Source organism: Magallana gigas, chromosome 9, assembly GCF_963853765.1.
Source record: "Magallana gigas chromosome 9, xbMagGiga1.1, whole genome shotgun sequence".
Taxonomy (NCBI): domain Eukaryota; kingdom Metazoa; phylum Mollusca; class Bivalvia; order Ostreida; family Ostreidae; genus Magallana; species Magallana gigas.
In genome coordinates this window covers 2,571,354-2,586,840 of record NC_088861.1, presented here as the reverse complement: position 1 = coordinate 2,586,840, position 15,487 = coordinate 2,571,354, and the positions used below count along the sequence as shown (strand labels likewise).

General features: G+C 32.3%; 1 protein-coding gene across 18 annotated transcripts in view; it reads right to left on the bottom strand.

Moving 5' to 3' along the window:
* Positions 1–15,487, bottom strand: part of LOC105317280 (protein starmaker) — a 43,961-nt gene that overhangs the window by 14,481 nt on the left and 13,993 nt on the right. For 11 of the 18 annotated variants that reach the window (XM_066071235.1, XM_066071234.1, XM_034475973.2 and 8 more), the window contains 14 exons: positions 14,742–14,831; positions 12,931–13,011; positions 10,921–10,980; positions 9,863–9,949; positions 7,660–7,707; positions 6,904–6,984; positions 6,577–6,648; positions 5,985–6,071; positions 3,992–4,078; positions 3,629–3,712; positions 3,268–3,360; positions 2,988–3,071; positions 2,769–2,849; positions 1,450–1,533 (listed from right to left, as the gene is read on the bottom strand). In XM_066071235.1, the coding sequence (XP_065927307.1) occupies positions 1,450–1,533; positions 2,769–2,849; positions 2,988–3,071; positions 3,268–3,360; positions 3,629–3,712; positions 3,992–4,078; positions 5,985–6,071; positions 6,577–6,648; positions 6,904–6,984; positions 7,660–7,707; positions 9,863–9,949; positions 10,921–10,980; positions 12,931–13,011; positions 14,742–14,831 (1,119 nt within the window). The remainder of the gene's footprint in view (positions 1–1,449; positions 1,534–2,768; positions 2,850–2,987; positions 3,072–3,267; positions 3,361–3,628; positions 3,713–3,991; positions 4,079–5,984; positions 6,072–6,576; positions 6,649–6,903; positions 6,985–7,659; positions 7,708–9,862; positions 9,950–10,920; positions 10,981–12,930; positions 13,012–14,741; positions 14,832–15,487) is intronic. The other 7 variants (XM_034475980.2, XM_066071239.1, XM_066071229.1 and 4 more) reach the window with 6 other exon arrangements.

Genomic DNA, 15,487 nt, shown 5'->3' with positions numbered 1-15,487 from the left:
TTGAATGGATTAAAAGAAAATCAACATGTACATGTACCGTATTTTCCCGACGACTCGTCGATGCGGACGACTCGTCGAATTGCCCATTTTTAGCCAAAATGTTAACAAAATCCTACGATACGTCGATCTCAGACCATACGTCGATCTTATCACTTCAAAATGGCATATAAAACTGCAGTAACATTATCAGTGTATGATGCCACGATGTCACCGATATTGCTACCAATTATTATTAATGATTAACATTTAAACAATTACGCTTTATACTTATGCATCAAATTTTCAAATACCGGCAACTTCTACAAAGTCGCTTGCATTTTAAACAATTCCCGATATAGCGTGTTATGCAAAACTAAACTTACTTTGTAAGAAATATTTTATTCCCAAGCATTAAAATAAGTATCCACTCTGACTATCGCCAGTGTATTCGCCATTACGTAACCAGCCACCTGTTGACTCGGCGCGTGGTCAATGTTTGTTTAACAATTTCCGGTGTCATAGGCATGCACCTGTCTCGTGTCGGACTTCAAAGGGGGATCTCAAGTGCAGAAAGCTTAGCAATTACTATGATTTGATGAAACTTGTTTACTTTGTATCCAGTAATGCAGTTACACGCTATTGTTTTACATAGACACTGTTAGAAATAGATCGATCATTTGTACGACTTGATAATGACGATATACGACATACATACGTTTCCTAAAAAAATTATCTAACAATAATCAAAGAATTGGACAATAATTAATCAATGAACTATAATCACTCTTATAACGGTACTCTTTATATACACAGGGAGTGAAATTGCCGTAAAGATCTCAGCCTTAGGGCAAGATTATTAACACAACCGGTGTCAGCCTATTATATAAACAGTAGTATTGATAATTGCCGATTACGTATTTTAAGATTGAATTTGACCATTAAATATTTCTGATTTATACTTTCCACTAACAACTCTTTACAAATAAAATAATTAAATTTAAAAAAACATCCCCCGGACCTACTGCAATATTTTCTTCCATTCAAACTTGGTTTCAATTTTACTGCGCAATGTTATCTTCCTACTAGTGATACATAGAACCCTGTGACGATGTGTTTATAAAAACGGAACGGTAAGACTTTTAATTGATTAAAGACAATGTAACATTTTTTAATAACTGTTGTTATTATTATGTATTTAAGTGTTGACAGATGAGTGAAAATGATAATTATTAAAGATGAACAGTGAATTCAACAACGTAATTTTCAATCACACAGCCAACTCAAGATGATTAAAACCAAGATTTTTAATGCTATTTTTAAAAAAATTCTGACATCGAGCCTACGACAAGTCGAACAAGACGATAAGTCGGGTGCTCTGCTTCAGAGGAAAAAAATACCGACTAATCGTCGGAAAAATACGGTACATTGTAAATATCCAAGGGCCACATCACACATATCATGCTAACATACCAGTCCTTGTTTTGAGGTCTTCCTCCATCTTTGGGGTGTTTCCTCCTTCCTTCTCTACCTCTTCCCCAGCTTGTTTATCATTCACTAAAATGATAGAAATTATAAACATTCAAATGTCATTCACAATAATCATTCTTCACATTTTAAAAAGACATCTAAACACCCTCTAAATAGTCCATACATACAAGCAAGCGAATTAAAGTCAGAAGGATATCACTGTAACTCAATTTTTAAAATTAGTTATATAAGAAAAATAAAAAATTTGAAATTCTATTTTCTTCACAATATTAATATAGAAAATTACATCTTCAACATAAGTTTGAAATTCTACTTGTTACATGTCACTTTTTGATTCACCGGAAAAAAATCATCACAAAATCAAACACAATCACAAATCAATTATATAAAGGTGACAAAAGATTTCCTTCTACAGTGATTTAACTTTAAACATTAGGAGCAGCCATTTCAACTACTCTCCTTTGATTTCATTCATTGGCTGTTAAGTGAGTGTGGAATAGAAAAATTCCACCAAGAGAATAAGATTCTGCCGAGTCCTACACAGTAAATTTTAACCCTAAGGTAGAATTTCACTATCCCACTTGAGTATTTAATGTCATTGAATGTTTATTTTTCTGGCATTTTTTTCTAGGGATGGGACGACCCACTGATGCACCGGTGCATCACGATATTTATTTTGACGATATTTGGATCGATACATTTACCATTGATACAACGATACCTTAGCAAAAGTTTTCTTATTTTCCAAAAATATCCCAGCTTCATATATCAGCTATTTTTAGTCCGCGCGCCTCAGATGAAGGTACAATGATGGCGAAAAACCTCGTAAAGTGGTTAAAACTGTTATGAAGCTAAATTTGGAGTGTGGAAAATGTTTTGATTACTTGTTTATGAAAAAATAGTGTATACGAGACTAAAGTACTTTGTAAATTGTGCAACACTCATTTTAAATATAATAAAATAACTTTGGACATGCGGTAATACATCGACAGATTGAATAAATTTTAAACCCTTATTCATGTTTTCATTTAGTTGCAATGTATCGTGATATGTATCGTATCGCATCTCATGTATAGTGATATGTACCAAATCGGCTAAGTACAGTATCGTCCCAGCCCTAATTATTTCACACACAAAAAACGATGTCTGACAACCTTCGATGTTTGGGTACATTTTACAGTGGCAAAGTAATACACTGTGTCAGACAGGAAAATCTCATATTGCTGTCTCACATTGGACTAACCAATCTCACACCAATAATAATGCATTTTAGAAATATATAATATTCTTTAATAACTTACTAGTTGGGATGTTTCCTCCATTCTGTCCTTCCTCTTTGCTGTTCTCTGTGGTACTATCCATCTCGGGAGTGTTGACTGCATCTTTATTATCATAATTTATAAATACAGTAAAACAAGCTTATAAAGAAGGGCAAATCATATTAATTATATCAACTGAATTAAAAGAAAATCAACATGTAAATATCCAAGGGCCATATCACTCATGTCATGATAACATACCAGTCCTTGTTTTGAGGTCTTTCTCCATCTTTGGGGTGTTTCCTCCTTCCTTCTCTACCTCTTCCCCAGCTTGTTTAGAATTCACTATATTAATAATGACAGAAATTATATGCATTCAGCTGGTCACAATAATCATTCTTAATCTTAATACAAGAAAATTCTTCAAGGCATATTCTTTTAATTTTGCACAAATGTTCATTAGGAGCAGCCATTTTAGGCGTGGCTCCATTGGTTTTATTCATTAACAGTGTAGCTATTCTTTGTAAATCTGACAACACACCATCTGAGGTGTTCACTCCATCTTGTCTTTCTTTGCTGTTTCGGGTGGCACCATCTATCTTTAGTGTATTTACATCATCACTGTCTTCACACTCTATAAATACAATAGTTATTCCCTGCTATAAAAGAATGATTCATACAATTATAAAACCACAACACCTACTTTCAATAATATTAACAAATTGAATTAAACATCCCATTATACTGTAAACTTCATGAAAATTAGTAAGTGTCCCTGACTTTGTACGAGTAATGAAACAGGAGGCATTGTCCTTGGTATCATTATATTGGTTATATTGAATGGATTAAAAGAAATCCATGTTAGGGTCCAAGGGCAACGTTAACCGTTCATCATAACATACCAGTCATTGTTTTGAGGTCTTCCTCCATCTTTGGGGTGTTTCTTCCTCCCTTCTCTACCTCTTCACCAGCTTGTTTAGCATTCACTGACAAATGACAAATTCTTTTAATATGCTGATTTTAAATGCATTATTATTTCTTAAAATCTAAGACAAATATTCTTTGATATTCTTCTGATTTTAAATGCATTATTATTTCTTAAAATCTAAGACAAATATTCTTTGATATTCTTCTGATTTTAAATGCATTATTATTTCTTAAAATCTAAGACAAATATTTTTTGATATTCTTCTGATTTTAAATGCATTATTATTTCTTAAAATCTAACTTAAAGACAAATATTCTTTGATATTCTTTTGGCATACCAGATTCTTTTCTGTTCCTAGTGTTGTTGCTTGAAGTCAAGCCATTGATATGTGCATCCTGTTGCTTCTGAGGTATATCATTACAAACTGTGAGGACAGAAAAAAAATACATACAAAGGTTTATATCAAGTCTCTTTAATCAAATCTGTACTGTTGATATATATAAAAATTGATTTTGCAATACTGAACACCAATACTTTTGGTTTTAGTTTAAACTTTATGGTATTTGTGTTACAAAGCATTTATATTGGATTTTTTTGGCATAAAAATGAAATTAAAAAGGTTTCTATTGTGGAAACAGTAGTTACACAACATAAAACAGTTTACAAGATGATCTGAAGACAATAGAGAGGTTGAGATTTCAAACGTGTACGGCTACGTGTACGTGTACTAGGGGAATTACCTAAATTCTTCGCGTATTACGTCATAAGTTTTGTGACGACATGGTTTCTACACGTTCTCTAAACTTGTAGAGTGTCGTCTACACGTAAGTACTAACGTGTAGCTTTTTACAACAAATAAAATCTGATTGATGGGTGAATGTATTCTTGTGATACATTATATAGATTTTTAAACTTCATTTCCATGAAAATTTATAAGAAATTTATCATTTATTTGAAATTAACTAAATAATTTCATGTCACAAAACTGCGTCGATTTACGTACACGTTTATATCCTACAAGTTAAGAAATCTCAACTGATAAATTACAAAAACGTGTACGTGTACGTGTAGTTTTAACACACGTATGCGTACCCGTACACGTTTTAAATCTCAACCTCTCTAATGTCAACTAAAAACCACACTTGTTCCTCAGAATATTGTAAGGTGAGTTAACCATGCATCAGACAAATACATTGGATCGGAAAACTTTGGTTAAAAATATACAAATAAACGTGCATGCACTGTTGTTTTGTATATCCCTGAATAAGAACTAATGAACTTTATCATTAATAAGAATTTGACAGTCACATTGTCAAAAATATAGCAATATAGGCAACATATACGCCATAATTGAAAATTTTGTTACAAAGATTTTACCAAAAAAAAAGATTATTTGAATGTTGTGAAATTAATTGTGAATTAGTGAAAATGCACCCTCTACCTAGAATAATTTGAAAGAAGTAAGATTAGAAACAAAATTTGATTAAAATAAGTCTTAGAAATTTAAACAATTAATTGTCAAGGTCATCATGATTACACTATGGATCAGACACAAAATAGCCATGCATCAGACAATTTTCAATGTATTGGGTTTTTTTTTTTTTTAATGAACATGTTAGGTGCCCATTCCTTGTGATATACTTTAAATGTATAGTAAAATAAAAGTTGATAAAATAATTGATACCAACATTTTCAGACCACTTAAAATTCGAGTTTCATGGATACTGCCGCTTTCCTCCAAAGTTCCTGTAGGTGCTGGCATGATAAAGAACCCCTCATAATAAATATTCCTTTAAACAGAAGCACTAGTCTAAATTCCTGACTGTAAATTCAAAGATTTAAATAAAAACAAATCTAAACAGCAATTGAATGATTTTTTTGTCCGAGCCTTTGTATTTTCGCATTAAAACCAGAAAATTTTGTTATTTTTAATCTTGTTTTTAACAAGTTCACTATTTTTTCTCCAAAAATTAAACAGGGGAAAAACCTGTAACTTTTAAAACAAGTTGTATTTATATCTGGACTGTGACTGAAGTGTGATCAAAGAGAAAAATCCAAGGGTGTCCGATGCATGGTCAAATCACCCTACATACAATGTACATTTCTATGTCAACAGTATAAAGCAATTCATTAAAATAGCATTTACTGTGCAAAATTCAAGGATGTAATGGCAGTTTTTCATCATTACTGTAGTACCTTCATAGTTAGATGATAAATTATATCTACACATTTTGAATTGAAACCGAACCGAATCAAATGAACCCCGAGTCGTCCAAGCCCTATTTTTCATGGTTAGATATTGATAAATTTTACAAATCCTGATAATGTACCTGGTCCAGTTGTTCCTTGAGTCTGTTCTGGGACTCCCTCTATCTTTGCAATTCCATTTCTATCCTCATTACTAGGTATATCACCCCCTACAATGCAGTAATATATATTTTTCATATTATACAACCCTGGAAGATCCCCTTCCATTGACAAAAATGAAAATCTAACTATTTACAAAAAGACAATAAATTTGTATATAGGAACTCTAGTAAGAAATTCACATAACAGACCTTATAATATTCATTAGAAATTGTCAATTTTTGCTTTTTTGATATCATGTACAAAATACCATCTTTCTATCATTAAAATCACAATCTATGATCAGCAACCATTTAGACTCTACTTCAATGGCTTCATTTGTTAAAGTTGTCTTTTTTTTTTTAAACTTTCTTTTGACATAAGGGTAATAGTAGTTTTTGAGGGGTTTTTTGTCAGTCAAATTTTAAAAGTGAATTTTCTGTATCTGGTACCTGATATTTATTTTTCCCAATTCACATTTTTTTGCTGTAATTATTGATCAAAAACACATCTTTATGAGAGCCCTAATGGTATAAAATTAATTGTGAACAGCTTTTCCATTTCAATATAACTTACACGTTTTTGTCATGGACTCCTCATTTATTTTGGAGCTGTTTCCTCTATCTATTTTAGCAAGTCTGACATCATCTACAAAAATAAGCCAGTGGTATTTTCTCAAACATAACACTACTGGTAAATAGCTTAATATTTTATCATAGAAAAGTACTCAGTGATAAACTTTAAAGATCTACAAATGTCTCCCTAATTAAGATATTCTGTGTTTACAGATTTGAGAATTTTTCTCAAAAGAGCATTAAAGACATAAGGTCAACCTGTCATACATGTAATATCATTGCATAAAAGGATTGATATCAAACAATTTTAGATCTCATGATATTCTACCAGATGTTGCTTGAGTTTGTACATCGACTCCTGTCTTTGCAGCAGTTTTCCCATCCTCATCATTCTGTACATATGCAATCCCTACCATGAAGGAAAATGTAGTTGTCATATATTTGAGCCAGCATGCAAGCACAGTAATGATGAACTTTCCATAGTATGTATATGTACAAACAGTGAATACTATTGTAACAAGAAATATTTGTGAAACATTTATGCCCCCCAATTCAACCCCGATCTCTTGGACATAAATTATAGGGTGCACAAGCCTCTATTAATGGCAGCATAATTAAAAGAAGTATACAATGAAATGAAATTAACCTCTTGAACTAAAACCTTTGCAAAGAAAATAAATGGAAACTGCAAATATTTGGAATTTTTCAAAGTCCAAGCGGCATAACTCTATCAAAATTTGCTCGATTGTACCCAAAACCAAACTTGACCTAGATATTCTTATACATGTAACAAGTCTGTATGCTAAATTTCATTTCAGAATGTGCAACCTCTGCAAGGAAAATGAACAGGAACTGTTGGTGAGCCGACTGAGCAACCAACAGACAGACAGCAGCAAAATGCCCTCCCTTCCATTAAGAAAGGGGGGGGGGGCAATTTTTTTTTTACTATTACTACTTAACAAATTCTCTTTATACAATTGATGATATGACATTTGAGGTTGCTATCATATTCGGAAGGTTTATATATCTTTATTTACCTCATAGACAAACTTTTGATTCCATTAAAATAATTATTTCTTAATACCTTTTCCTTTTTTCAAATTTGATATCCTTATGACTCCACCTGGAACACCTGAAATATTATACATATAGACAAATTATTATTTCAAGATGCCTTCATTTAACCTAAGTTTTATTTTATCACTTACCATGGGCTAATATTTTTTATAACGGTATGGTCACGATTTTGGTCAAAATTTTTGAATTATATATTTTTAATGTTTACAATGCTTCAGTAAGGCATTCCTAATAATCAATCAAAATTTCAGTATTATAAGCGAGATAAAAAAGCTCACAATTTTTTGTTATGTAAACAAAGCTCAGGTTTGAATGTTGAAAAGAAATTTCCAAGTTTAGACCTAAAATGAATTTGACATATGCTATTTAATATAAAAATTGTTTATTTGTTCAAAATGAATTAGCAGATAGAAAAAAAATCAGCTTGAAAATGAACTTTACCTGGTATATTGAACTAATGTAAACAAAAACATGGCATGAACCTTGTATACATAACAAATAATTGTGAGCTGTGTCTCTTGTTTATATCTCTACCTCTGACGCTAAAATTTTGGATGATTATTTGAAGTGCATTACTAAAGTGATGTAAACAATAACCAATAGGCCCATAGGCTACATTGCTCATCTGAGCAACAGGAGTAATAATAAAATTAAATTCATGGAGTCATAAGCAAAACACCTGGACAATGTAGTAGAATAGATCCTGTGTAAAATGAATTACACATTTTTCTCTAGATATTCTCATGTTAAACATTGAACCCGTATTTTTATAACAGGATGATTTCATAGTCATATCACATATTGAGCATTGCAATTCTCATTCTTAAACAATTGATTATATATCTATATTGAGGTCTGATGGGGCCCCAAAATTGTCATGGGGCCACAGTCTAAGCAAATGAGAATCCACAGCATTTCAAAATGCTTGCATATAAGTAATACAATATATTTAAATATTTGAGTTTATAGGAATAATTTTTTTTTCTTTGTAAAAATTGGACCCAACCCCCCTGTAAAAAATGTGGTCCCACCTACCCCTAAAGATCACTATTTTGATAAACTTGAACCAACACATTCTACATGTATGCATGCTTTCACCAGTTACAGCTTTATTAGGCGGTTGGTTTTTAGAAGAGATTTTTTTTTTTTAATTGTCAATATATGCCTATGTATGAATATGACCCAACTCCCATGCCACATGGCCCCACCCTAACCCTGGAAATCATGATTTTAACACAGTTGAAAGTGGTCACCTGAGGATACTTCCAGACAAGTGCCAGTTCTTTGGCCAATTGGTTTTTGAGGAGAAAATTTTAAAAGATTTTTCGCTATAATTATATTCCTATGAAAAAATCACCCCCAACCCCCACATTGCGACCCACTCTACCCCAAAGAGTCATGATTTGAACAAATTTGAATGTACACTACTGTGGATGCTTCCACACAAGTGACAGCTTTTGTGGCCTATTTGGTTTTTGAAAAGAAGATTTTTCTCTATTCAACCCAACCCCCAACCCCCATTGTAGCCCTACCCTACCCCAGGGATCATGATTTACACAATTTGAATCTATACTACCTGAGGATACTGCCATACAAGTTAAGGCTTTATTGGCCAATTGGTTTTTGAGAAGAAGATTTAAAAAGATTTTTCTCTATATATTTCTATAATTCAAAATGTTTGCCCCTCTCCCCCATTGTTGCCCACTCTACCTCCAAGAATCATAATTTATAAAAAAAAATTAAATTAACACTACCAGAATTTTGTTTCCACATAAGTTTCAACTTTTATGGCCAAACAGTTTTTGAGAAGAAGATTTTTTAAAAATACCAGCAAATTTACAACCATTCTTAATTATCTCTCCCTTGAAACAGGGGTGTGGCCTTCCATTTTAAGACACTTGAATCTTCTTCATGCAATGATGCTTTGTGCCAAATTTTGTTGAAATTGGCTAAGTGGTTCTGGAGAAGAAGTTGAAAAGGTAAAAAGTTTAGAGACAGATGGACGCTTAACGAAAAGTGATCAGAAAAATTTTGTTGAAATTGGCTAAGTGGTTCTGGAGAAGAAGTTGAAAAGGTAAAAAGTTTAGAGACAGATGGACGCCTAACGAAAAGTGATCAGAAAAGCTCACTTGAGCTTTCAGCCCAGGTGAGCTAAATATTCAAGGATGTAATGTGAATATTGATAAATATTACAAATCCTGATAATGTACCTGATCCAGTTGTTCCTTGAGCCTGTTCTGGGACTCCCTCTATCTTTGCAATTCCATCTCTATCCTCATTACTAGGTATATCACTCCCTACAATGCAGTAATATACATATTTTTCACATTACATGTACATATGAACCTTGAAAATCCCCTTCCAATGACAAAAAAGAAAATTCAATGATGTGTAAAAAGACAATAAAGGATTTTTTTTTTTTGATATGGTCAAATACCTGCCCCCAATTTTTAAACAGTATCGTGTAAAAAATCTAATCTTCAGAAATCACTATACAGAGGATGCCTATCACTTTAATCTTGATTTTAGTCATCATTGTCCATTAGCTGTTTGTCTATGACTTGACCTAAATGATCTAATTCCTGCGATTTTGCCAAAAAATGACAATAAGGTCACTTTTTTTTTCTATTTTGCATTTGGAAGTACAGGTCTGCTAAGTACGATGTTTACATGTTTTTGTTCATAAATTTATACAACATACTTCAAAATGGTACTTGAGCATGTATGTGCTCAATGTTTCCCAATCCAAAAACCACTTGTAAACACCAATATTTTGCTCCAGAACATTAATTCAGGCCTTAAAAAATTAATTTCTTCTTGGTTCTCAGACCAACAATTTTTAAAACCAGATGCAGTTGGGCAGTCATACATTTTTTATTTCATTTAGATAGGATGCAGTATTTGTTCTTTCATTTAAAAAATGCGAAATTTTTATAAAAATCCAGAAAAGGCAATGTTTAAAATATTTATTTTTAATATGAAATCAATTAAACTATCTTCCGTCTTATTTTTAAAGCTCTTCACAGAAGTTTAATTTGGGGGGCTAGAAATACCGCATATAGTCCTTACAAAGGAACTCTAGTAAGAAATTCACATAAGAGACTTTTGGTTCAAAACATTCATTATAAAATTGTTAACATAGCTTTCTTTGGTATCATGTTTCAAATAAGCCTCAAAAACTCAATTTTATAAGAGCCTTATCAGTATAAAATTAACATAGCTATTAAGGTCTTAAGTGTTTGATTGTGAACAGCTTTATATAACTTACAAATTTTTGTCATGGATTTGGAGCTGTTTCCTCCATCTTGTTTGGCACATTTGACATCAACTACAAAATATAGGTTATAAAAGATTAGAGAGCTTACTCAGATGAGGAATTATCATTATGAGAAAATCATTATTTATGAAAGTTATATATTGATCTTTATTAACATTTATTAATGGGTGGTTTTACATAATACTGTATGATATCATATGTTAAGGTGCAAAACACAGTTTTATATGTAATGTTATAAGGACGTTTTTGGATGAGTGACAAGCAAAACTGACCCATATAAAATTTAAATTGTAAAAGCATGTTACATATATATCTATATATCAATAGAAAGATAAAATTGTAAATTTTGTAAATATTCAAGAATAATGTACATGTAACCTAAAACTATAATTTATTTGACACTCAAAACATGAGGAAAATAGAAAAAGGATGCCTCTAAAGCAATACACCCATGCATTTTAGGCTCCCCCTGACAGCAGAATGCAAATAGGTGTACTGCATTTAGAGCAAGTCCTTAGGCATCGTTTTAAAGTATTTTCAGGGTACATTCGCCAGCTTTTTAAAAAGCTATATTACCAGAGTTCCCGAAACCAGTCCAAAATCTGTCGGACAATTGTCCTGTAAATATTCAAAATTTACCAGACATTTGTAAAATTTACCAGACATTAAAACTATTGCAAAAATTTGCAAACTAAAATAAAAAGAGTTGTTTAAAAATGTTTCAGACAAATTTATTCAATTTCATATTCAAATCATTTAAACTCCCTTTCAATTTCAAGAACAGTTTCGTGTATCAAATAGTTATTTAATTCTTCTGGCTGCTCAATGTCACTTTCACTCTCTAAAGTTTCCGACTCATAGTCATTGTCATCAGTTTCTTCCCGCCACATTTGTTCGAGATCATGATCAAATAGGATATTGACTAACGTGTGTAAAAGAAAAAACACACAAATCCGGATTAACAACAACGCACGTTTTTTTTATTTTTTATTGCATTTTATTGAAATACTCAACTAATAAATTATCTCTGAAATAAAATAATCAACAGTTTTAGACTTTCTGTCTCGTAAATTGTTTTTTTATACCGGCAGGTCTGTAAAATTTATCGGACATTTTGACCGATTAAATTTAGATTTTACCTGACCCATTCAAATTTTACCGGGGATCCCCGGTGGACCGGTGCGTTTCGGGAACTCTGTATTACCCGCTAAAAAGTTCCTGAAATTCTGCACGCATAAAATCAGGATGTTTTTGAAGTTACCTCCCTTTAATTTAGAAAAATTAATTTTCAAAATTTTTCTACACTTTTTTCATGTATTCCAAAGATAAACCAATAATATTTAAGTCTATCAAAGGGCACCTTCTCCAAAAACTTTAACATGCTCTTAAAATCCTAAATTCCTCCAGTATGAAACCTATGGCTCAGATTCAGCATTCAAGCCAATTAAGTGCATAAGTATCATATGATGCACCATTCATGCAAGTTTAGTGAAGATGGGACAAGCAGTAACTTAGATATGGCTATCAAAAGGCACCTGCTCCAAAAACCTTAACCCCCTCCAGCATCTGAAATTTATGGCTCAGATTCAGCATTCAAGCCTTTTAAGTTCATGTATTATCCATGCAAGATTTGTGAAGTTAAGACAAGTAAAACTTAGATATAGGAACTGCTCAAAAACATTAACACTGAGTGTAAGCTCCCCCCAACTTTGTCTCGGTGAGCCAAAAATGGGAGATGGTATTTTCTAAAACATTACCTTACTGGTACATAGGTTTTTTTTATGAATAATTATAACATTATATGAATATTTTTATTAATATCTATAATAATAAGATAAAATCTCAGTGATAAAAATCTATGAATGTCTTTCTAATTAAGATATTCCATGTTTACAGATTTGAGAATTTTTTCTCAAAACAACATTAAAGACGTAACATGTAGGTAGTATCATTGCATAAAAGGATTGATATCAAGCAATTTTAGATCTCATGATATTATACCAGATGTTTGTTGAGTTTGTACATGGACTCCTGTCTTTGCAGTGATTTCCCCATCCTCATCATTCCGTACATCTGCAATCCCTACAATGAAGGAAAATGTAGTTTTCATATATAACTGACCTAGCAATCCCAACTTTTAAGGACAGGAATGAACAATTCATAGTATGTGCAAATTGACTATACAATTGTAAAAATGGTTATTATTACCGTTACTACATAATCATATATTTATGAGGACCTTTCATATTCTACAGGTTTATGAAAAAAATAGAATTATGAAGGAATGAACCCATGCAATATCTAGGGAATATATTCTCATACAAATGTTATGGAGAGTTTATGCTTTTTTTTCATAAATGACAGGTAAAAAGAGTTTAGTTTAACTTTTTTTAAGCTTATATACCGTATTTTTCCGACGATTAGTCGGTATTTTTTTCATCTGAAGCAGAGCACCCGACTTATCGTCTTGTTCGACTTGTCGTAGGCTCGTAGTCAGAAATTTTTTAAAAATAGCATTAAAAATCTTGGTTTTAATCATCTTGAGTTGGCTGTGTGATTGAAAATTACGTTGTTGAATTCACTGTTCATCTTTAATAATTATCATTTTCACTCATCTGTCAACACTTAAATACATAATAATAACAACAGTTATTAAAAAATGTTACATTGTCGTTTATCAATTAAAAGTTTTACCGTTCCGTTTTTATAAACACATCGTCACATGGTTCTATGTATCACTAGTAGGAAGATAACATTGCGCAGTAAAATTGAAACCAAGTTTGAATGGAAGAAAATATTGCAGTAGGTCCGGGGGATGTTTTTTTAAATTTAATTATTTTATTTGTAAAGAGTTGTTAGTGGAAAGTATAAATCAGAAATATTTAATGGTCAAATTCAATCTTAAAATACGTAATCGGCAATTATCAATACTACTGTTTATACAATAGGCTGACACCGGTTGTGTTAATAATCTTGCCCTAAGGCTGAGATCTTTACGGCAATTTCACTCCCTGTGTATATAAAGAGTACCGTTATAAGAATGATTATAGTTCATTGATTAATTATTGTCCAATTCTTTGATTATTGTTAGATAATTTTTTTAGGAAACGTATGTATGTCGTATATCGTCATTATCAAGTCGTACAAATGATCGATCTATTTCTAACAGTGTCTATGTAAAACAATAGCGTGTAACTGCATTACTGGATACAAAGTAAACAAGTTTCATCAAATCATAGTAATTGCTAAGCTTTCTGCACTTGAGATCCCCCTTTGAAGTCCGACACGAGACAGGTGCATGCCTATGACACCGGAAATTGTTAAACAAACATTGACCACGCGCCGAGTCAACAGGTGGCTGGTTACGTAATGGCGAATACACTGGCGATAGTCAGAGTGGATACTTATTTTAATGCTTGGGAATAAAATATTTCTGACAAAGTAAGTTTAGTTTTGCATAACACGCGATATCGGGAATTGTTTAAAATGCAAGCGACTTTGTAGAAGTTGCCGGTATTTGAAAATTTGATGCATAAGTATAAAGCGTAATTGTTTAAATGTTAATTATTAATAATAATTGGTAGCAATATCGGTGACATCGTGGCATCATACACTGATAATGTTACTGCAGTTTTATAGGCCATTTTGAAGTGATAAGATCGACGTATGGTCTGAGATCGACGTATCATAGGATTTTGTTAAAATTTTGGCTAAAAATGGGCAATTCGACGAGTCGTCCGCATCGACGAGTCGTCGGGAAAATACGGTAAAAATAAATTCTGCAGCTATTGAGTTGAATCATCATAACATACCACAAACAGTTGTGCCCCCTTCATCCACCTTAGAGGCATTTCCTTCATCTTCTTCTTCCTCTTCTTCTTTATCAATACATACTCCATTAACTACAACAAAATGAAATGTTTATCATTTTTGTTTATGGATGAGATATTTTACAACAGTGAATGAACAATATACATGCATTATTGCAACAGTAAACCTTCAAGGTGATAAAAATAATACAACATAGATCTAAGAATGGAAGGTATGCTTTCACTTTGATACATGTATCTAGAATATTTAGTGTTACATCGAATTTGAAATATAGCCAAAATCAAAATCAAAATAATCTCCATCTCTGTAGATGCCACACTATGCAAGGGACAAGCAGGATTCAGACTAGCTGCAGGTCTGTAGCTCCACGTTAAAAAAATTTTTAGATGGACACCCGGCTGGGAGCAACAGTTCCTTACGTGTTCAAAGTTGCAATTTACAACTCTCAAAATAAAAATCCAAATCTAGCGCAAGTTTCATGCATCATTTTTCAAAAACAAGGGCCAAGACAGCATTATAAAAATGGCTTTCTTCTGGAAGCCAAAGGGAAAACAGAACAGAAAACTTGTATACCAAGATACAGGCAGTAGGTAAAGTGAAAATTAAAGTGGTGTTGGCCCATGGAAGAGAGTATTTTATGATAAAACATAGGTAATCACAGATTACAAAGCTCACCGAGACGAGGCATCACCCTTATGAGACTTCACCTTTATTAGACCACCTTTAT